The sequence below is a fragment of the Pocillopora damicornis genome, chromosome 12, assembly GCF_964200805.1.
Source record: "Pocillopora damicornis chromosome 12, jaPocDami1.2, whole genome shotgun sequence".
NCBI classification, from domain to species: Eukaryota; Metazoa; Cnidaria; class Anthozoa; order Scleractinia; family Pocilloporidae; genus Pocillopora; species Pocillopora damicornis.
The window spans coordinates 857016-879091 of record NC_142681.1 but is presented as its reverse complement, the minus strand read 5'-3'; the positions used below and the strand labels follow the sequence as shown (position 1 = coordinate 879091).

The window sequence follows — 22076 nt, the reverse complement described above, 5'->3', positions numbered from 1 at the left end:
GTAATAGTCTATATGATTAGGAAATAGAGGGTAAAGATAAGGAACCATGCCTTACTTAACCACTCTTGGAAAACCGAAGTTGCAAGAATTTAAAGGTAATTTTTCCAAAAAAAGGGCCGTTCTTCTTTAGTCTACGTGCAAGCTCCCTCAAAGCAAAGCACTTACCATCCTCTCTTTTCCTTGACCTCTCTATCGCAAATCCTACATGGTGTGGATCAAGCCTAATGTTGCACGCACGAATTACTCTTTCTCTAGTAAAATGCGCCTCGTGATTCTGACAGTCTCTCCAGTCTCTTCTTGTTTATTATACTGAAGCAGACAAATGCGAAGGGAGTAGGAAAAGCAACCTATCTCTTTTTGCAGAAAAAAAAATGCCGATTCTAAGTTTTCTCACGAGTTTCTTCTCGCATCGATAATCGTAGATAAGAGAAAAACATTACAGTCGTTTTATTTTCTCATCAAGAATTGAAATCCACACTCATGGAATCATAAATTCGTAACCGTTACGTTAAGTATTTTCAAGTGTACTATGAGGTAACGTCTGAGGGGTATGAATGGCCACCAGCAACCTGTCAAGGATACTCGGCGAATTGAGGGGGAGGGGAGGGGAGGTGGGAGGTCAGGAGTAGTCTGCGATTGACTAACATTCCCCCAAGATTGAGGAGGAGTAACAGTACTGCTGATCGTTTTGTGTCATAGAAACCAAAATATGCCGGCCGGCTGACGACCAACTTGCTTGGACTTGATCTCTTTTCTAATATGCATACAAATTATTTATTGGACATGTTTTATTTTTGTTTTCACGTTCTCTAATTCTCTGCGCCATTACAGACTTTAACATGGAATTGAACTGCAGCAGACGATAGTTCTTAGTACTCATCCCCTTCATCATCTTCGCCTTCTCCTGCAGCAGATTCCACTCCAACCTCTTCATAATCCTTTTCCAATGCTGCCAAATCTTCACGAGCCTCAGAGAACTCTCCTTCCTCCATACCCTCACCCACATACCAGTGGACAAACGCACGCTTTGCATACATCAGATCAAACTTATGATCCAGACGGGCCCAGGCCTCAGCAATAGCTGTGGTGTTACTCAACATACATACAGCGCGTTGAACTTTGGCCAAGTCACCACCAGGAACAACTGTGGGAGGCTGGTAGTTGATTCCAACCTATAACAAGAAAACTTGTTAAGCTAAGAGACGGAGCGCAGCTGTTTGTACAACTCAAATAGTTAATACTTGCACCAGCATTCAGTACACTACGTATCATTCTCTGAGGACATCTACTTGGAACAAACCTTAAATCCAGTTGGACACCAGTCTACAAACTGAATGGTTCTCTTCGTCTTGATTGTTGCAATGGCCGCATTCACATCCTTCGGCACCACATCACCACGGAATAAAAGACAGCAGGCCATGTATTTGCCGTGACGTGGGTCACACTTTACCATCTGATTGGCTGGCTCAAAGCACATATTTGTGATCTCAGCAACTGTCAATTGCTCATGATAGGCTTTCTCTGCTGAGATCACTGGAGCATAAGTGGCCAGAGGGAAGTGAATACGAGGGTATGGTACCAAGTTGGTCTAGATAAGACAACATGATAGATATAAAAATTATTTGACACCTGTTACAGGAGTGATACCCATTTTATATCACCACCTTATCGTCATGATAAGGAAAGTTGAGATTCAGATACAGCTTACCTGAAACTCTGTCAAGTCCACATTCAAGGCACCGTCAAAACGGAGTGATGCAGTGATGGACGACACAATCTGACCAATCAGTCTGTTCAGGTTGGTGTAAGTGGGTCTCTCAATGTCCAGGTTACGACGGCAAATGTCATAGATGGCCTCATTGTCCACCATGAAGGCACAGTCAGAGTGCTCCAGAGTGGTGTGAGTTGTCAGAATGGAGTTGTAAGGCTCCACAACCGCTGTAGAGACCTGCGGAGCTGGGTAAATGGAGAACTCCAGCTTGGATTTCTTGCCATAGTCTACAGACAGACGCTCCATAAGCAATGATGTGAATCCAGAGCCAGTTCCACCACCAAAGGAATGGAAAATAAGGAAACCTTGCAAGCCGGTGCACTGATCAGCCTAGACCAAGAAAATCAAAAGTTTAACTAGTTTTGCTAAAGTTATTCAGTCAGCTATGGACAAGCTGCTGAATTTCTTGACTTTATAAACTTGCCGGTGTTTATCAAAATTATAATCATTATTGTCATCATTATTGATATTATCGTTATCATTTTTCTCCTCAAAATGCAGTAACTGCTGATATTAGCTACTTCTCAGCACCGTTTTGCATAAATCGAAAATAAACGCTCATATTTTGGCTCATCAGGACAAAGCCGGTTCATTATTTCTGTGGTGTATCCTGTAGGTAGCACGATCTAATTGTGCTATCAGATTTCTGCTTTTAAGCACAGTCTGCCACAACAGCGTTAAGTAAGTCATATGCGAGCGTTCTTACCAACTTTCTCAGCTTGTCCAAAACGAGATCAATCATTTCTTTGCCAACAGTGTAGTGTCCGCGGGCATAGTTATTAGCGGCATCCTCTTTGCCGGTGATCAACTGTTCTGGGTGAAACAGCTGTCGGTAAGTACCAGTGCGAACTTCATCTAAAAAACAGAAAAATAATGCTATATAATTACAACAATAATATTTTTTGTTTTTAGTATTTGTGTATTTTACGTTATGCCTCAGCTCGGGTCAGTCAGGTGCATTATTCAGATCTAGCCAAGGAAGATTAAACAGATTTCATACCAATATTGCTTATCAACAGAACTGTAATGTTTTGGTTGAGCTAGATAATTAATCATTAATGAGATTGTAAGAAAAAAAACTCAAAGGAAACAGGCAACGCCAAACTTTGACAATTTTCATTCGCTCTTTAAAACTTTAATTCAAAGAATGATATAAAAAGAAAATTCCAAACGCCTCTCACCCACAACAGTTGGTTCCAAATCAACAAAGACGGCGCGAGGAACGTGTTTTCCTGCTCCAGTCTCGCTGAAAAATGTGTTGAAGGAATCATCTCCTCCACCGATTGTCTTGTCACTGGGCATTTGACCATCAGGCTGGATTCCATGCTCCAAGCAGTACAACTCCCAACAAGCATTACCGATCTGAACTCCGGCCTGACCAACGTGGACAGAAATACACTCACGCTGAAATGGAAGGAAAAACGGGAGCGCCTAAATTTTCATATTGCGATATGGAAATGATTCCGAAAAGATTTCTTCGCAATATCAGAGTTGAATGATCAGAAGCGTTTGCCTGTAATTATTCCAAACCCGGTACAAAAGATCGCATTTGGAAAAAAAAATAGTATTACCATTTTAAAATAACGTTGTTTGGGGATCTTGTCCAAAAATTAGCGAGGGAAAAATTTGGTGAGTTTCCGAGCTCCGAAATAGCAGCAACGTCTTTCGAAGACGGGAGTGGTTTGAATATAATCAATGAAGCAGGGCTATTGTATTCCTTTGCATGGCAGGTGACGGGGAAGCTAAGTGGTTTTAGTTTATATGGTGACTAAATTAACATAAAATCAAAAAGATTGAAAAGATAAATCAGCTGGAGACTTATGTCGGCACAAATAATATTTTATTTATGTTATCTGATTGGCTCAGGGTGAAAAATTTCATGTTAATTGTGGTCCCCAAAGTAAGCCGCCGTGTGATGCTGTTTCTATTGAGTAACAATGTGATTTTCCATTCATGAAAATTTCATTTAGCGCCGGTTTTGTTTTAGCAACCTAAAAGAAAATGCTCTGGGCATTTTCAGATTGAAACCTTCGAGGGAGAAAAGAATATGGATTGCTCTTGCATACAGCCAGAAAGATTCTCTTAAGAAATCTGTCAATTTGTGCTCAGCATATGAAAACTATCTGCCTGCATATATGCAAATTTTTCTAATGAATTATAATGAATGTAACTAGACCTCCATCTGCCATTGTTTGGGAGTTCCGGCATAAAATTGAGAATGTTTTTTGCGATATGGTGATCTGTCGTGGTTGGATCTAAGTTGAACACAGGCTACCATTTTCACTACAAATATGAACTCAAATTATCTTTCTCTGATTAGATTACAATGTTACCCAAATAGTACCTAAAACAAGAATAGATAAGTAAATACTATGAATGCAGTTTCACATTTTAAACGTGAATAGATTTTTGTACACCCCTTGTTGGTAAGTGTATCATGCTGAAATATGTATTTAACAGATTTACTGTCCTTTTTGCGTAATAATTGTCGCAAAGGTGATGCATGTTACAAATTATTACCAAGGGCGGGGCTAAGCTTGGAGGAGTCAAGGGGGCGGGGCTGAGGGTGGACGAATGAAGGGGAACGGGGCCCTTTTCACTTTTCTTGTTTTTAACTCGAAACTAAGTTTCCTTCGAGAAAAATATCAATTTTTTGTGAAACAATGAACAATTAGTGCGTTTTTTTTAATAAAATTTTTCTGTTCGTCTTAGTTTCGGGATACGCTGCCGATAACAAAACAACACGCGCCATTTGTAAATGCATTGACTTACTTTCGTGTAGACCAGCTCAAGGTATTTTTTAATAATTCACCCGTTTTTTTTATTTTTAACGAAAGCACATATTACATTTGCTTCGATGGCAAATGACGTCTGAAGGATTTTTTTCCCTCTCCGTGTCTCTTTTGATCAGTGGTAACAAACGAACAAGGATTGCAGTCTTACGCTCTTTTATCACATTTTTAATCTGTATGCCACATTACAAGTTGGTTAAACTGTAGTATTTTGCAACTAAGCTTCCTATGGCAGTGAGTAGGAGATGGTCAGGGTTAGTAAGTCAGGGATCGATACAACTGCCACCCGCTTGCATTCTAATCTTGGACCCAAATGAAGAGGCGTAGCGTTTAATTCATTATCGCAAAAGGTGGTAATTTATTAACATATCACACCTTCACTAACGACATATGTATATACTTCTCAAACTTCAGGACTTTCCTAAGATCACCCCAGTGACTGTCATACTCATTTCAAAATCGCACCTTCCTAAGGAATATAACAAGTTGGAAAAATAAAAGAATTTTCTAGAATAAATACAATCCGTCATCAAATGGGATTAAATATCTTGGCACCTTTTTGGAACGAAGCCTCTAGGATTGGGAGTAGATTTCGTTCAAAACCGTGAGTCTCGTTTAGCAACAGGATGCCAATCAAGGTTACTTTGCTTCGACAACACTTCCCCTGTTCCTCCCCTCCCCCACATACACCCAAGCCAGTAGATGAAGATTTTTAATACTCATCATCTTCCCCTTCCCCTTCGTCTTCAGCCGAATCCACTCCAACCTCTTCATAATCCTTTTCCAATGCCGCCAAATCTTCACGAGCCTCAGAAAACTCTCCTTCCTCCATACCCTCACCCACATACCAGTGGACAAACGCACGCTTTGCGTACATTAGATCAAACTTATGATCCAGACGGGCCCAGGCCTCAGCAATAGCTGTGGTGTTACTCAACATACACACAGCACGTTGAACTCGGGCCAGATCTCCTCCAGGAACAGCAGTGGGGGGCTGGTAATTGATTCCAACCTGAAAATTAAATGAGGTAAAATAGCAATCAATAATTAAATTAATGAAAGCCCGGAATCTCTCAACTAATTTGTTATAGTCCATTGGAGTTTTCTACGCCGAGAGAGAAAGGCTAAACTCTAATTGCATTGATCAATTTCAAAGTTAATTCTGTTTTCTTGGAGGCTTTTAAAACTGAAAACTAAAAGTCTGGTTCTATCAATCTCTTGCCGACCTGTAAAACGACTAAGATATTCTAAGCATTTAACCATAGGGTTTTTAGTTGTTGATCAAAGCCGGGCTTTTTCAAGCACCCTACCGCAGGATCAGATTACGTAGACAATATTTCTTTTTAGTTCCGATAATCATCAAGAAGAGGGGAGACTACTGCTCCTACACTTACAACCTGTGAAAACATCTCAATTTAAAATGCTTAAGGCGAACATTTTCAACACTCATATAATTTTAACTGAAACAGACTGCTCCGCTTCGCAAGAGTTATCCACCCACCTTAAATCCAGTAGGACACCAATCTACAAACTGAATGGTTCTTTTGGTCTTGATTGTTGCAATGGCTGCATTCACATCCTTTGGAACCACATCACCACGGAATAAAAGACAGCAGGCCATATATTTACCATGACGTGGGTCACATTTCACCATCTGATTGGCTGGTTCAAAGCAGGCATTGGTGATTTCAGCAACACTCAACTGTTCATGATAAGCTTTCTCTGCTGAGATCACTGGAGCATAAGTGGCCAGAGGGAAGTGAATACGAGGGTATGGTACCAAGTTGGTCTAAATGAAATAACATGAAGGATGTTTTAAACAGCAAAAACCAACAGGAATCATACACATTATGTACTGGATGCAGGAATGTCAAGGTTCAAATATACCTCACCTGAAATTCTGTCAAGTCAACATTCAAGGCACCATCAAAACGGAGCGATGCAGTGATGGACGACACAATCTGACCAATCAGTCTGTTCAGATTGGTGTAAGTGGGTCTCTCAATGTCCAGGTTACGACGGCAGATGTCATAGATGGCCTCATTGTCCACCATGAAGGCACAGTCAGAGTGCTCTAGAGTGGTGTGAGTTGTCAGAATGGAGTTGTAAGGCTCCACAACAGCTGTGGCAATCTGTGGTGCAGGGTAAATAGAGAATTCGAGCTTGGATTTCTTGCCATAGTCCACAGACAGACGCTCCATGAGCAATGAAGTGAATCCAGAACCAGTACCACCACCAAAAGAGTGGAAGATAAGAAAACCTTGCAATCCAGTGCACTGATCAGCCTTGATAAAAATCAATGTAAAAAATCGTATCCCAAAAAATATTACTGATAATAATGGTTTATAATAATGACTTATTACAAATCAGCGTCACTAACTTAATTCTGATATAACTTTCTTCCTGGTTTACAGTTATTTCCACCTCAGCCTTTCAACTTGAAAGATAACAAAGAAGTTCGGCATTGGTAACGTACGTTATCAGGCGAAATCAAATCTAATAATTGATAATTACCAGTTTTCTTATCTTATCAAGAACTTGATCGATAATGCTTTTCCCAACAGTGTAGTGCCCACGAGCATAGTTGTTAGCAGCGTCTTCTTTGCCGGTCATTAACTGATCAGGGTGAAAAAGTTGTCTGTAGGTACCACAGCGAACTTCATCTGATGAAAATCGAAGGAGATACTATTTGTTTATAGAACATAAAAACAGGCAACTGTAACTGCAAGTGAATAAAAGGGAAAAGTTTCTATAGAAACTGTGGTGCTGCGTCAGTGGGAAAGTATAACAGGGTAATTTAGTATTATCAACTGAGCTGATAACGTAAATTGGCCACCGTAAAGAGTTTAAAACCTGATGTTTCGAGCGTTAGCCCTTTGTCAGAACGATTGTCATAGCCCTTCGCCTATCGCTCTCACGAAGGGCTAACTGTAACTGCAATTGTAGCGCTTTATGGGATGTGGCGGTGTTCTCAAAAGATAAATTGGTAAAATAGCCCAACTTGGTTCATACTTGTATCATCCTGTACCATAATCTCACCAGTTTTATGATTCCATCATATCATAACGTTCATGACTGCAACATACCGAGAGGCTACTAAAGTTGTATCTCTTTACATTTTTCTTACGAGAACCCACAAGCCTCCATATGTTCATTAAAAGTTTCTTCGCTTTAGTTAACTCACCGACGACGGTTGGTTCCAAATCAACAAAGACGGCGCGAGGAACGTGTTTTCCTGCTCCAGTCTCGCTGAAAAATGTGTTGAAAGAATCATCTCCTCCACCGATTGTTTTGTCGCTGGGCATCTGGCCATCAGGCTGGATTCCATGCTCCAAGCAGTACAACTCCCAACAAGCGTTACCAATCTGAACTCCGGCTTGGCCAACGTGCACAGAAATACACTCGCGCTGAATGAGAATGAAAGATAAAAACTATAAAAAGGATTCGTTCGGAAGACCAAACAAAGTTTTAAAGTGAAGGAATTTTTACGCAATTTTCTGAAAACTGTGTAAACCACACTGTAAAGTGACTGCCAGGATATGCAGCCGTTTTGTAACCATCAATCGCGAACTGGATTCGGCAAGACCGCCATACTGGCGGCGTTCTAAAATATCTCCGCTTTTTTCATAGGAGTAAACGTCCTTTTGCCGAGAAACCCCATAAAAACTAGCAGATTGAGACTCTTACCATTTTCAGCTGAAAAAAGTTGATTGGATGAAAATAATGTGTCTCAAATCAAAAATTTTGACTTATATCCCTATCGAAAAGTAGTAACGGTGCTTCTCGAACAAGGTTCACAGTAGTAGTGTTTTGCCAGTTTCAGTGAATCTTATTTTGCCTAAAAACCGCGGGAAACTACAGGTTAATGCTGGTGCGGTGCTCCGCGAAATGTAAACCCCGGCAGGTTCAAGTTTTGGTTCACCTTACTACAACTCACTGCTTTGAGCAAAAACAAGTCTCGTTACCGAGATGAGGCGACGCCTTTCACTAAACATAGAGCAACATTTGGGAGACCAACCAGAAGCGTTCAAGACGAGGGCTCGCCTTAAAAAAAATAAAAGGCTTATATGCTATAATCATAAAAGTCGTGATAACATGTACCATTACACCAAATGAGAGAAAAACATACCACAACCTGTAAAATGCCTAGATAAAAAGTAACGCGATTTATCAAAATTATGCGGCAAATGAAATTGGCAGGGTTTGTCATGAAAAAGTATTCTCATCCCGATAGTCTCTACTATTGAGACGAGAGCTGAAGCAGGGAGAGCGAGAAAAAGAATTAGGGGAACTGGGGCCTTTGCTATCCGCGCGCAAGCCTCTATCCTTGGGAAGAGCCTGGCAAAAGTTGCCATCAAAACTGTTGTCGAATTAAAATCGTTTTTCTTTTTCTCTTTCTTTCAATCTCGGAAGATTTTAAAATAAACCCCTCTCGAACGAGACGATAAGCATAATCGAGTATGCTTAGAGCTTTCACGGCTAAGCAGTTGTAAGCAGTTATAATTCCCCGAGAGGATCTGGGTACTAGACTAGGCACAGCCTTTTGTACTCCCTCACGAGTACAAAAGTAAAATTTACATAACGATGACTACAATGTCTGTTGCTTGTGAATATTACACTGAAACGCTACTCAAATACTTGATGTAAAAAGAAAGTTGCAAAGGAGAGAAAACCAAGTTTGCTTCAGGCAATCGATGAGGAAAACAAGCGAAAAAACAAAGGGAGCGAAAGGAAAAAACGATGGGAGACTGCTAAGAGAGAGAGCGAATATAGCTGCCTCTTCGGTCATTCCAGCTTATTTCCGCTAACCAGCTCTTTCTCCTGTATCCAGTGAAATAAATTATGGTATCGGCTAGAGACCAAAGAGAAAATATCTCTGCTTTCTTGTGCATAAAGTCTCGTCGTCCCGTGTGACCGAGTCACCATCTTTGATATATTCTGAACAGAGGGCAAACTACTCTCCCTTGGAGGGAGAAGGTTGTAAAAAAACTTTACGTCACCTCCCTGGATGCTTTTCACATGTCAAGTGGTTAACCTGTTTCCAAGCAACAAGCGGGTGTGGTTTTACTAACTGAACATAATTTATGCACTGACCAAACACACCCCAAACAACGATAAACAATATCTCTTGAAGACAAACTGCGTGTTCTAGCAGGTGAGGGTATAGGTAAGAAGCAATCTCGATCAAAAGTTTCTCTTCAACGCATCGGTACTCTACTTAACGTTGGATCATTATTTCAATTCGCTCATAAGCTGATTTATTTGACATTCAAGCCTCTTTGATTCAGAATTTTTGAGGAGTTACGTAGACTTGCCCTAAGCCCTCCCGTTACTAGCGACAATCAAATCCGAAAGTGCATTAAGCAAATTTATGCATTATTCATTGTGTCACTAACCCAGAACACGTGGTTGCTACGAAGAGCGCCCTTATAAACGCGCCTAAACTTGAGGTTGCATTAATTTCAACGGTCGCACTGTCTTTCGTCGAAGCCGTCGCATTTCGATATAAGACTCTTTCGCCCGATATTCGGAACAGAGAAATTTTTCTACAGTTCATTTTGCTATAATTCTGCATCAACATGGTAAGCAAATTCTCCTTCTTAGTTCTAGAGTCCCGCAAATCTTAATATTTGAAAGTAAAATTTGTGCCTTTCCGTCGAGGAAATTTAGCTGGGATCAGCAAAAATTACCCTTCAAGCTGCAACGAAAGGGAATTCGTTTGTTTTATTATCATGTTACAATTCCAGAAACCGATCTTTGACTTATACCCACAGTTAGGGAACATTCGTGTTGCGAAATATCGAAATTTGTTTCCTTCCATTTCAGCGTGAGTGTATTTCTGTCCACGTTGGCCAAGCCGGAGTTCAGATTGGTAACGCTTGTTGGGAGTTGTACTGCTTGGAGCATGGAATTCAGCCTGATGGTCAAATGCCCAGTGACAAGACAATCGGGGGAGGAGATGATTCCTTCAACACATTTTTCAGCGAGACCGGAGCAGGAAAACACGTTCCTCGCGCCGTCTTTGTTGATTTGGAACCAACTGTCGTTGGTAAGTTAACGAGGACCCGTTCATTTCTTCATTAGAGCACTTAAGTGCTTTCAGATTAGTACTAGCAGGATTCTATATGAATTTTTATCGATAGCAGTTAAACACTAGGTTTTTGATCCTTAGAAATTTTTTAATTCTGCTTTCGTTCTATGTCACGAGAAAGAAGACTCCTTTGTGCTACTGAATTTTAATAATTAACAATCTCGTTTGTACTTTGTGCTCGTTGAAGTATTAAAAAACCTACCGATTCTCGCACATTTGGTTCAACACGAAACTCATAGTTCTACTTTTTAGCACTTTTCTCTCAAACCATCGATTTTTGGGAGATAACTCGTACGATCGGTTGACTTTAGTTGTTTGGTAACCTGCATAGCAACTGCCCCTTGACTACTGTAAACACAACGCAACTAACACTAGAATTTTTGCTGTTACGCACAGACCTGATCTTACTGAAACCGTCATATTTTCGAATTGTGAAGCTGATTTTCTTAACTTGATGAATTCTCACCCTCAAAATTTTTTTTCTGACAGATGAAGTTCGTACTGGCACCTACAGGCAATTGTTCCACCCAGAACAGTTGATCACTGGTAAAGAAGATGCTGCAAATAACTATGCTCGTGGGCACTACACTGTTGGAAAAGAAATGATTGATCTTGTTCTGGACAGGATCAGGAAATTGGTTAGTATTGTGCCGGTGGTGTATTTATTTTAAGTTGTTTTTCCATGAATGGTTAATGATAGTCTAATTTGTAATGTTCTGTTCATAGGCTGATCAGTGCACTGGATTGCAAGGTTTTCTTATCTTCCATTCTTTTGGTGGTGGCACTGGCTCTGGTTTCACATCATTACTCATGGAGCGCCTGTCTGTGGACTATGGCAAGAAATCCAAGCTGGAGTTCTCTATTTACCCTGCACCACAGATTGCCACAGCTGTTGTGGAGCCTTACAACTCCATTCTGACAACTCACACCACTCTAGAGCACTCTGACTGTGCCTTTATGGTGGACAATGAGGCCATCTATGACATCTGCCGTCGTAACCTGGACATTGAGAGACCCACTTACACCAATCTGAACAGACTGATTGGTCAGATTGTGTCGTCCATCACTGCATCGCTCCGTTTTGACGGTGCCTTGAATGTTGACTTGACAGAATTTCAGGTAAGGTATATTTGAATCTTGACATTCCTGCCTCCAGTACATAATGAATATGATTCCTGTTGGTTTTTGTCATGTTTATAACGTCCTTCTTGTTATTTCACTTAGACTAACTTGGTGCCATACCCTCGTATTCACTTCCCTCTGGCCACTTATGCTCCAGTGATCTCAGCAGAGAAAGCTTATCACGAACAGTTGAGTGTTGCTGAAATCACCAATGCCTGCTTTGAACCAGCCAATCAGATGGTGAAATGTGACCCACGTCATGGTAAATATATGGCCTGTTGTTTATTGTACCGTGGTGATGTGGTTCCAAAGGATGTGAATGCAGCCATTGCAACAATCAAGACCAAGAGAACCATTCAGTTTGTTGATTGGTGTCCAACTGGATTTAAGGTTAGTGATTAAGCTGTATATATATATATATTTTTTTTTTTCTCTTTGATTAAAGGCCCTTTGTAATTTAGAGAATGATGAGCAATGTATTGTTACTTTACCAAATCTAAAGTTTGTTAATTAACAAATGTATTTGTCATGTACGGCAGGTTGGAATCAACTACCAGCCTCCCACAGTTGTTCCTGGTGGTGACTTGGCCAAAGTACAACGCGCTGTGTGTATGTTGAGTAACACCACAGCTATTGCTGAGGCCTGGGCCCGTCTGGATCACAAGTTTGATCTGATGTATGCAAAGCGTGCATTTGTCCACTGGTATGTGGGTGAGGGTATGGAAGAAGGAGAGTTCTCTGAGGCTCGTGAAGATTTGGCAGCATTGGAAAAGGATTATGAAGAGGTTGGAGTGGATTCAGTTGATGCTGAAGGTGAGGAAGAAGGGGAGGAATATTAGACAAAACAAGACCACCCTGGAAGAAAATTCATGCTGCTGTGTTTTGAGATTGAGTTCTGTAATATTGTGTTGTAAGATTGAGGAATAAATGTTTGTTTCATGACTCTAGTGAAGTGTGGTTTTTATGAATTTGTGTTGCTTGTGACAGCTTATCATGAAATTTCCTTGGAATAACAACATTTGTAGGTTCCTAATAACTGTTTTGGCCAAGAATTCTCATTTACTAAATATCACAAAAGGAAATGATAATACAATTTGTTTTTCTAGAGATGAATTTAACCCTGTGCCAGTGGGAACTATGAACAACCTTACTTTCTAAACTTTGACCATAATGACTTCCCCCACCCTATTTCCTAGATTTCCTCATGAAATACCAGCTAAGTTCCTCGGTGGAATAGGATGTTTTATTAAATTTTAGGTTTGGGAATGAGTTAGCTAGTTATTGAGCAGGACCTATTACGACCCTAAGAAGTGATCCTGATTTAGGCCGCTATCCTTCTAGACAAAAATCGGTAATGAATATTACCTTTCAAAGAGCCGCAACACCGTATTAGAAGTCTGGCGATTCCGGTTTACAGATTGTACCATTTTTAGCTGAAGGAGTGCCCTCCATGTACGAAGCTTGGACAGTCTTGTGGAAAAAACAACCTTTCCAGAAATGTATGAGATAAATATCTAGGTAAACGCATAATTTCAACCGGTTTGTGGTTCCAATATAAAAAAGTAAAAACTTTGTCCCCTCCCCCACAGGTGCTGCGATAAAATTATTTGTTCCGAGAAGCTATGGTCTGCCGTTCTGAGAGACCACTATGAGACATCGATTGATTCTAATATTTATATTCTCCTATACCCTATTCTCGTTACATTTCCTGTGATACCGACAAGGAGAATTTGATTGACAATCATGACCTCTAGCCATTTTGAGGGCGATAAAGCAAAGGAGAAATAAGAAGCCAGCCCCTCCTTAGGGTTAAAGGGTCAACTGAAAATTCTGGCCTGCAGAGAACTCCCAAGGGGACACCCCTTATAAGACAGGTTTGTAATATACCTGAGTTTATATTATTATTCCAGGTGACGTTGACGTCATTGTCACCATATATAATAGAGAGCTGGTACATGATCAGTTCAGTTTTTGATTTGGAGTCATCTCTGTTCGTCGGTTACTTGTCGAAGGAGAGATCATTTATTTCCAGCTTCCGTTTTTCTTTCTTCTCTGCCATTAAATTCTATACCGTCCAAAATGGTAAGTTAAAAATTTTCACCTCTAGGATACAAAGGACACAAAGCTGTTTTAAGAACTTTGACAATTCTTACAAAATGATAATATAGTTTTGGTTACGTCCTCCGCTAGCGAGAGTGTATTTCTATCCATGTCGGTCAAGCTGGTTGCCAGATCGGTAATGCTTGTTGGGAGTTGTACTGCTTGGAGCATGGAATTCAGCCTGATGGTCAAATGCCCAGTGACAAGACAATCGGTGGAGGAGATGATTCCTTCAACACATTTTTCAGCGAGACTGGAGCAGGAAAACACGTTCCTCGCGCCGTCTTTGTTGATTTGGAACCAACTGTCGTCGGTGAGTGAAAGGAGAACAGTCCTGTGTTTTATTTTCGACATTCTGCTCAATGAAAAATTTGGAGTCTAAAATGAATTGCTAAACTTCAGCAAGTGTATGCCCCCTCCAGATAGGAAAATATTTGTTCTGGTGATGTGAATGTTGAATAAATTCGAAAATATGCTTGGATCGATCATTTCCATATTCATCTTTGTTAACGTGGCACTAATATTACAGCGCACGAAATGGTGATTGCCTGCTAATTTCGAAACTGCAACTCGCGTCCATGTTTTATTACTAAAACCATTAAAGACATAATGTGTTATTGAAATTAAAACAAAATTCGATAAACAGATGACAACCTCCTTGTGTTAAATTGAATTTTTACTTGAACATTACTGTCTTAAGTGAAATATTAATATCAATATAAAATCAGATAAATCGTGAAAGAAATAGCGCGTTTGCTCTTTTTACTTCCAGCCATAATGGCAATATCGAGGAGCGGTAATTATTATTGCTTTGCCAGCGAATAAAGTCGCTTTCACCGTCAACTTCCGGTTAGGAAAAACTCGCCCACCGGCAAGATGGTGCATCTGTAAAATTGTGTCGTATCAGTGAGGCAAGGGTGTCAAAGTCTACATTAATTTCCGTGGTTTGGCAAAACGGTTCAGTTTTGTGTCGGTGCTACATGGAATAATTTATGGTCAGGAGGTTGGCTGTGGCTACCGGGTACTAATCTAGCCGAAAAGAAGACATTCTCCAGCGGTTCTCGGCAACCGAGTCAGAATAAACTGTTTGAGTCGGATAGTCTAATTTTGCAGTCAAGGCTTAAACAATGAATGCTTTTCTAAATTTTATTCCTTTATCGTGATGTTTTGAGCCAGAAACGCCCCCGCAGCGCTTTGTTTTAAAAAGACAAAGTAAATGATACTCTCTACAGGTTCAAGCTGTTACACTTAATGTTTTACCCCATCAGTTGTCTCAGACTGGGTGACGTCTCTGCATGTTTCTGAAAACTGGGTCAATGTCAGCCTCAACGCTTTAGTCAGAAAATAAAAAACAAAAAAAGAATGTGTGCGAATATTAGCGGCAAAAGTATCAGACAATGAACTTTTCAAACTATTTCATGCATTCAAAACTGTTTCTACCTACGGGACACTTAGTTTCCCCCCAATGGAAATTAATTAAAGGGTTCGAAATTAATTCCCCGTCTTTATTTGTTCAACCATTGTTTGACTTTCTGTATATTGGACCCTTGTCATAGATAATTTATGGCCGCCAGGACTTTCTCACGAAAATAATATTGCTAATTTCCTATCTTTATTTATGTGGGAGAGGAAATATATTTGCATGATGAATCGTCATCGAAGACGAGCCTCTCCGATATCAGTTCTTAACAAGAGAGTACGGAAAAATTGGAAAATGAAGAGTCTTGAGCATTGTATTTGTCTCTGGTGCCTCTTTATGGGAAACGAATCCTTTTTCGTTTGGTAAATTGGCAGCTGAATGATAATAAGCGATGTTAAACCTTCGCTTTCGAAAGTGTTAATAAGACTTTTCCGGATATACTTTTGATGGACAAGAACAATAAGCAAAATTTTAAAATAAATTTAAAAAAATACGCTAAGGACGTTGTCCAAATGAATACAAAGCGAGAGAAAAGGACTTGGTTAAGAGAGAAAGTTCCAAGAGGACCTGTGACCCTGCTCCACCCCTCCCTCTCTATCAAAAAGTATTGACTCGTAAGAAAGCTCGAAAACTTGACTGTCAGCCTAGTTTTGCAGATTTCTCAGGATCGAAATTCTCGATAATAACGAGGATAATTTCAGAGTAATTATAGCTCGTGGCTGCAAGAACTTTCTTAGAACTAATTTAATTAAGTTGTTGTTCACTGGCTGTTTCAGATGAAGTACGTACTGGCACCTACAGACAACTGTTTCACCCTGAACAGTTAATTACTGGAAAAGAAGACGCCGCTAACAACTATGCTCGCGGACACTATACTGTCGGAAAGGAGATGATTGATGCAGTTCTGGACAGGATTAGAAAACTGGTAAGCTGCACAGAAAAATAGAATTAAAATTAAATTCCTCGAAAGCAACTTTCTGATTGCTACATAACAGACTCTTCCTTAATCGTTCCTCTCTAAGGCTGATCAGTGCACTGGCTTGCAAGGTTTCCTTATCTTCCATTCTTTTGGTGGTGGTACTGGTTCTGGATTCACTTCACTGCTCTTGGAGCGTCTGTCTGTGGACTATGGCAAGAAATCCAAACTGGAGTTCTCTATTTACCCCGCACCACAGATTGCCACAGCTGTTGTGGAGCCTTACAACTCCATTCTGACAACACACACCACTCTGGAGCACTCTGACTGTGCCTTTATGGTGGACAATGAGGCCATCTATGACATCTGCCGTCGTAACCTGGACATTGAGAGACCCACTTACACCAACCTGAACAGACTGATTGGTCAGATTGTGTCGTCCATCACTGCATCGCTCCGTTTTGACGGTGCCTTGAATGTTGACTTGACAGAGTTTCAGGTAAACTGTCTCTGAATCTCAGCATTTCTTGTCATATTGATTCGGTGGTGATATAAAATCATTTCAATTTCTGTCTTGTGGTCTTATTTAGACCAACTTGGTGCCATACCCTCGTATTCACTTCCCTCTGGCCACTTATGCTCCGGTGATCTCAGCAGAGAAAGCCTATCATGAGCAGTTGACAGTTGCTGAGATTACAAACATGTGCTTTGAACCAGCCAATCAGATGGTTAAGTGTGACCCACGTCACGGCAAGTACATGGCCTGCTGTTTGCTATACCGTGGTGATGTGGTACCTAAGGATGTGAATGCAGCCATTGCAACAATCAAGACCAAGAGAACCATTCAGTTTGTTGACTGGTGTCCCACTGGATTCAAGGTTTGTTTCCGGTCAATTTACCAGGAAATAATGTATATTGAACGAAAAAATCGGTGGTGCCTGATGGTTGTCGAGCTAGACTACGGATTAAAAGTTAAGGGCGTTATATTATAGGGAAAGATACCTTATTCTCTAAGAACCTCTCACTGCTGAGGTATTTTAATTCAAGTTATCTGTCTGGGAAACATTACGGACTACTAGGGTAACTTGCAATGGGAAAAAAATCCCCTTCAAGGGAGAGCAACTGCACTCTAAGTCGTTCCGTGCAGCAGAAATCGGGTAAGGCTCCCACGGCGCGTACCAGTTAGCCTGTGAGCAGACATGCTTTTGTATTTAATGCGTATAGAAATGAATCAAAAACTGCTGCGCCGCGTCTGTTCAATTGGCAGAATTTTTTTCTTATCATAGGTTGGAATCAACTACCAGCCTCCCACAGTTGTTCCTGGTGGTGACTTGGCCAAAGTACAACGCGCTGTGTGTATGTTGAGTAACACCACAGCTATTGCTGAGGCCTGGGCCCGACTGGATCACAAGTTTGATCTGATGTATGCAAAGCGTGCGTTTGTCCACTGGTATGTGGGTGAGGGTATGGAAGAAGGAGAGTTCTCTGAGGCTCGTGAAGATTTGGCAGCATTGGAAAAGGATTATGAAGAGGTTGGAGTGGATTCGATTGATGACGAAGGAGAAGATGAAGGAGACGAATACTAAAAAGAAATGTCACATATACCGTTTGTTTAAAGTTGAACATTAAAACTTTATTCCATGAAACTTAGAATGATTGAGGATGTCTTGCACAAAAAATTTGTGATGTTCTCATATTACGTTTTTTCACGATTAAGAAGTTTGGCATCTATCAGAAGCAAAGTTTTAGTTTTGAATTGTTGAGCGTCCAGGGATGGTTTGCGAGCAGTTTCTCATTGGCGTTGCGCGTCGCGAGCGATGAAGCGCGCGAGTTTTCAGTTGGAGCGCGATACGAGAGGTCTGCAAAGTATGAGCCCACGCAGAGTTTGATTCTTTGTCCATTGCGGCAATTGGACTAAAGTGGCCTTCTCCAACTTGCCCTAGAGCTAGTCTCGAAAAAGAAATTGCCATAAGCTCCTCTGGAAGTTCTCCATCGAGTAGTTCCTCTTTAGACTGCTTACCACCAGTACAAACTCGATCTAAAGTATGAGTAAACTCATCATAATGTTCTTTCGAGTAATTTGGTCGAACAACGCTCGCTACTGCTCCATTGCAATTTGCCAAATACACAAATTCATCCAAAGTTATTGTTCCATTTTCCCTCACGACTTCCAATGCACCACAGTAAAATAAAAGTTTCGCAGTATACCATCGCCAACTTGACAAAGGACTCCACCTACGCTGAGGATCTATTCGCAAGGCATTTAGGATGATTGCTAAAGTACTAACCCCGCTATGAGTTGGAACGGTTTGAGTATTATAGTACGAAGACAAGGATAGGTAAGGAACAGCATAACCAGTTCGCAGAGCACGGCAGAGGCGGGTTTTGGATTCCTTAGATCGATAGTCAACAAGAAAATGAGGCAACGGAGATCTGTAAACCGTTTTAGATGAAGAAGTCAACATCGAGCGCTTTCTGTAACAATCACACGAAAGCTTTTTCAACTTTGATTCTTTAGAACTTAATTTAAGCCCATTGTTTCGACTGATTTGATGATCTCAATGGGGTTTTCCGTGACCTTTCAATTCAAAAGGCCAAACTTATGACCGCAAATTGCGGTCATAACCTTTACTGTTAACCGTCATCAAAGCCAGGCTGTGTTAGACGCCTGTTCACGCCACTTAAAGAACGAAATGGAGCGAAGCCCCATAACGAGCTTTGCCTGCCGAAAAAGTCATGCAAATTAGGGTTGGGTGTATAACAGCATGATTTGGTTTTGTCAACCGAGTTGATATGTGATTTGGCCACTGTAAATAATCTTAAGCTGATGTTTCTCGCGTTAGCCCTTTGTCACAGAGAGTCCACTCTGACGCGTTTCCAGGCGTTCAGTTTATAAAACGGAGGGCAATATGATGCGATATTAAACGGTGCGGTGGGCGCAAAGGTGCGAAAACACAAGGGAGGTTTGGGTCGAATCGAGTAATGTTCACTGCACAACACGATCCTAAATTCTTCCGTTTTTATTTATAATCTTTCCCTATCCAACTGCTGCATGTACGGGCGAAGATAACAGTAATGATGTTTTTATTTCCAGCAAAAAAATCTCATGTCGTTTAAAGTGCTATTATTAAAAGTGCCGTTTTATTGTCACCTTCAGAAATAAAACCAGACAAAAACCAATTGAGTAACTTCGTGAATAGAAGAGAGCGGCAACAACAAAAATTCGTTGTTAATGAGGTCTCTACTGAGTCGGATGGAAAATGGTCTCCTTGCCATTCTTAAATTGCTTTTTGGCAGCTTCTACAGAGAAGAATATTTCTAACAAACACTGAGACATTTCCACAATATGATTCATATTGCTTAATAAACAGGTTGTATAAGAAAGGGAATTAAAATTTAACGAAGACGAATTTGCATTAGCTGCAGACTTTGTTAATACTCATGCTCACGACTGTGTTTCTTATTTCAAAAAACTGAATTCGTCTTTTGCCATGATTTACGAAGTCACTTTCATAATTCCATTCTTGTTTTGCCTTCAATACCACATAACCTCGACTTTTTCCAGTGACACTATCCAATGGTAACATGGATTGGAAAAGCACTTCAATAGGAGCCCAATATGGTGGGTATTTGTATCTTGCCGTTTCAAATATCAACACAGAGTTTGATTCTTTGTCCATTGCGGCAATTGGACTAAAGTGGCCTTCTCCAACTTGCCCTAGAGCTAGTCTCGAAAAAGAAATTGCCATAAGCTCCTCTGGAAGTTCTCCATCGAGTAGTTCCTCTTTAGACTGCTTACCACCAGTACAAACTCGATCTAAAGTATGAGTAAACTCATCATAATGTTCTTTCGAGTAATTTGGTCGAACAACGCTCGCTACTGCTCCATTGCAATTTGCCAAATACACAAATTCATCCAAATTAATTCCAAATTTTTTCACTTCTTCAAGTGAATAACAGCAATCCAGAAGTTCCACGGTGTACCATCGCCAGGTTGACATAGGACTCCACTGACGCTGAGGATCTATTCGTAAGGCATTTAGGATGATTGCTAAAGTACTAACCCCGCAATAAGAAGGTTCAGATTGAGCATCATAGCACGAAGATAAGGATAGGTAAGGAACAGCATAACCAGTTCGCAGAGCACGGCAGAGGCGAGTTTCGGATTCCTTAGATCGGTAATCAACGAGAAAACGAGACAACGGAGATCCGTAAACCGTTTTAGATGAAAGAGTCGACATCGAACGCCTTCTGTAAAAATGACGGGAAAGCTTTTTCAACCATGATTCTTTCGAACTTAATGAAGCCCACTTTGCCATTTGATTTGATGGTCTCAATGTGGTCTTCTGTTGCCGTCAAATTGCAAAAATCTTCAACACCAAAATACAAAATCTTGGCCACTAGCAAGTATGAGACGCGGCTGATCTATCCCGCTGTGTCTCAACAATAAGCATTAATATTCTTTATGATAATTCAATGACACGTTCCTAATGAGGACAGAATTTGAACAACTTAATTCTATTTTTTTATTTATTCCTTTATCTAGTGGCGAGTTGGATTTTTTGTAAGTGTGTTCTTGATTGAAGAAATGTAAAATGGTTTCCGTGTTTACATAGCCTGATGTAAACACGCGGGAGGTTGGGAGAACACGAGATAAGCGTAGGAAACCACGACGCGAAGCGGAGTGGTTTCCAGCTTCTCAAGTGTTCTCCAAACCTCCCAAGTGTTTACATCAGGCTATGTAAACACGGAAACCATTTCACATTTCTTTTATAAAATAACCAATGAAAGAGGAACGAAAACAATGTTTACATACGCTCATGTAAAATGGTTTTATGGCCAATCAGAGTGCGCGTACTATTTGAATTATTTTATAATTTTTGTTGGGGTTCAACTGAGTTAAATTTTTTGTCTGACACTATATGATTGTTATACCACAAGACCGGATTCAAGTCGAGCCGACTAAGACTCGGTAAGTACTGGGAATGTGTCTGGGAATGGGAAAGCACACTCCGACATCCGTCAGAAGGAGGTCATCTCGGGTAGATTTCCGATTACGAAATCCGAGCTCGCCCGAGGTTGTCTTTGTGATGAAGGCCCTATTTAGCATATTAGACTCGCAAAACAGAGTAGAAACGAACACGTGCTTCGTTTTCGCTCATGACTTCGTATTAGGTGTAAGATATTGCTTTTTTTTTTTCGTTGCTTACCTTTATTACAGACTCCACAAAATTTTTGCGATGCCTCCTTTTCACGGATGGCCGATTACAACTACAACATAGTAACACCTCCACGAAATCTGTCAAAAGGAGGATTTTAAAACACCGGAAATGGAGAGGAAAGATAAATGATACGGTCGATTAACTCCCAGACAATTGAATGGTCCAAACTAGCAAAGGCGGGAAATTTGTTATCGTGCGAGATATCAAAGTATCTGTTTGCTCACTCAATTCGTATTCAGCGTTCGGCCGTATTCCAATCGATAATTTCGCTTTCTGAACAAAATTTCCAATTCTATGATGGCACGTAAATTAACTTGTCAAGAAGTGAGTTTATTGTTTGAGAGAAAGTTGTCTGAAAGGTCAGGTCTCTCCTGAAGTCTACTATGAAAAATAATTCGCGCAGGTTGAAAAAAAAGAAAGTAGACTATAAAAGGCTGCCAGTATCTCAGAAGAAAAATCCTTTCACTGGACGTGTAGGGGAAAGAGCAAACAACATGAAAAGGGGGTATAACGTCAGCTTGAACGATATAGAACGCCAGCCTGCCAAACAGCCGAAACTCGCACACATCAAGAATGCCAACTCAAGCGCCGAGGCTCAAGTAAACATAAACCACAGTGTGAACGTGAATAACTCTAATGGTT

At 40.6% G+C, this 22076-nt stretch overlaps 6 protein-coding genes across 6 annotated transcripts; 2 read left to right on the top strand and 4 right to left on the bottom strand.

Moving 5' to 3' along the window:
- Window positions 1-773: 773 nt before the first annotated feature.
- On the bottom strand, window positions 774-3506 carry LOC113680144 (tubulin alpha-1D chain-like). The gene is made up of 6 exons (XM_027197141.2): window positions 3343-3506; window positions 2953-3175; window positions 2478-2626; window positions 1709-2101; window positions 1301-1588; window positions 774-1172 (listed from the first exon to the last, which is right to left on the bottom strand). Exons 1-6 carry the CDS (start codon window positions 3343-3345, stop codon window positions 870-872), a joined length of 1359 nt encoding a protein of 452 aa, XP_027052942.1. The 5' UTR covers window positions 3346-3506; the 3' UTR covers window positions 774-869.
- A 1209-nt stretch (window positions 3507-4715) lies between these two features.
- Window positions 4716-8387, bottom strand: LOC113680168 (tubulin alpha-1A chain-like). The gene is made up of 6 exons (XM_089189470.1): window positions 8251-8387; window positions 7748-7970; window positions 7078-7226; window positions 6456-6848; window positions 6065-6352; window positions 4716-5575 (listed from the first exon to the last, which is right to left on the bottom strand). The coding sequence occupies exons 1-6, from the start codon at window positions 8251-8253 to the stop codon at window positions 5276-5278; spliced, it is 1356 nt and encodes a 451-aa protein (XP_089045596.1). The 5' UTR covers window positions 8254-8387; the 3' UTR covers window positions 4716-5275.
- Window positions 8388-10021: 1634 nt separating this feature from the next.
- On the top strand, window positions 10022-12723 carry LOC113680146 (tubulin alpha-1A chain-like). Its single transcript, XM_027197142.2, has 6 exons — window positions 10022-10145; window positions 10390-10612; window positions 11144-11292; window positions 11381-11773; window positions 11879-12166; window positions 12316-12723. The coding sequence occupies exons 1-6, from the start codon at window positions 10143-10145 to the stop codon at window positions 12613-12615; spliced, it is 1356 nt and encodes a 451-aa protein (XP_027052943.1). The 5' UTR covers window positions 10022-10142; the 3' UTR covers window positions 12616-12723.
- Window positions 12724-13700: 977 nt separating this feature from the next.
- Window positions 13701-17858, top strand: LOC113680147 (tubulin alpha-1A chain-like). Its single transcript, XM_027197143.2, has 6 exons — window positions 13701-13858; window positions 13967-14189; window positions 16073-16221; window positions 16319-16711; window positions 16803-17090; window positions 17499-17858. Exons 1-6 carry the CDS (start codon window positions 13856-13858, stop codon window positions 17796-17798), a joined length of 1356 nt encoding a protein of 451 aa, XP_027052944.1. The 5' UTR covers window positions 13701-13855; the 3' UTR covers window positions 17799-17858.
- A 99-nt stretch (window positions 17859-17957) lies between these two features.
- LOC149036008 (uncharacterized) lies at window positions 17958-18677 on the bottom strand. The gene has a single exon (XM_089189935.1). It carries the CDS (start codon window positions 18675-18677, stop codon window positions 17958-17960), a length of 720 nt encoding a protein of 239 aa, XP_089046061.1.
- Window positions 18678-19219: 542 nt separating this feature from the next.
- LOC149036007 (uncharacterized) lies at window positions 19220-20661 on the bottom strand. The gene has a single exon (XM_089189468.1). It carries the CDS (start codon window positions 20529-20531, stop codon window positions 19629-19631), a length of 903 nt encoding a protein of 300 aa, XP_089045594.1. The 5' UTR covers window positions 20532-20661; the 3' UTR covers window positions 19220-19628.
- Window positions 20662-22076: the final 1415 nt, after the last annotated feature.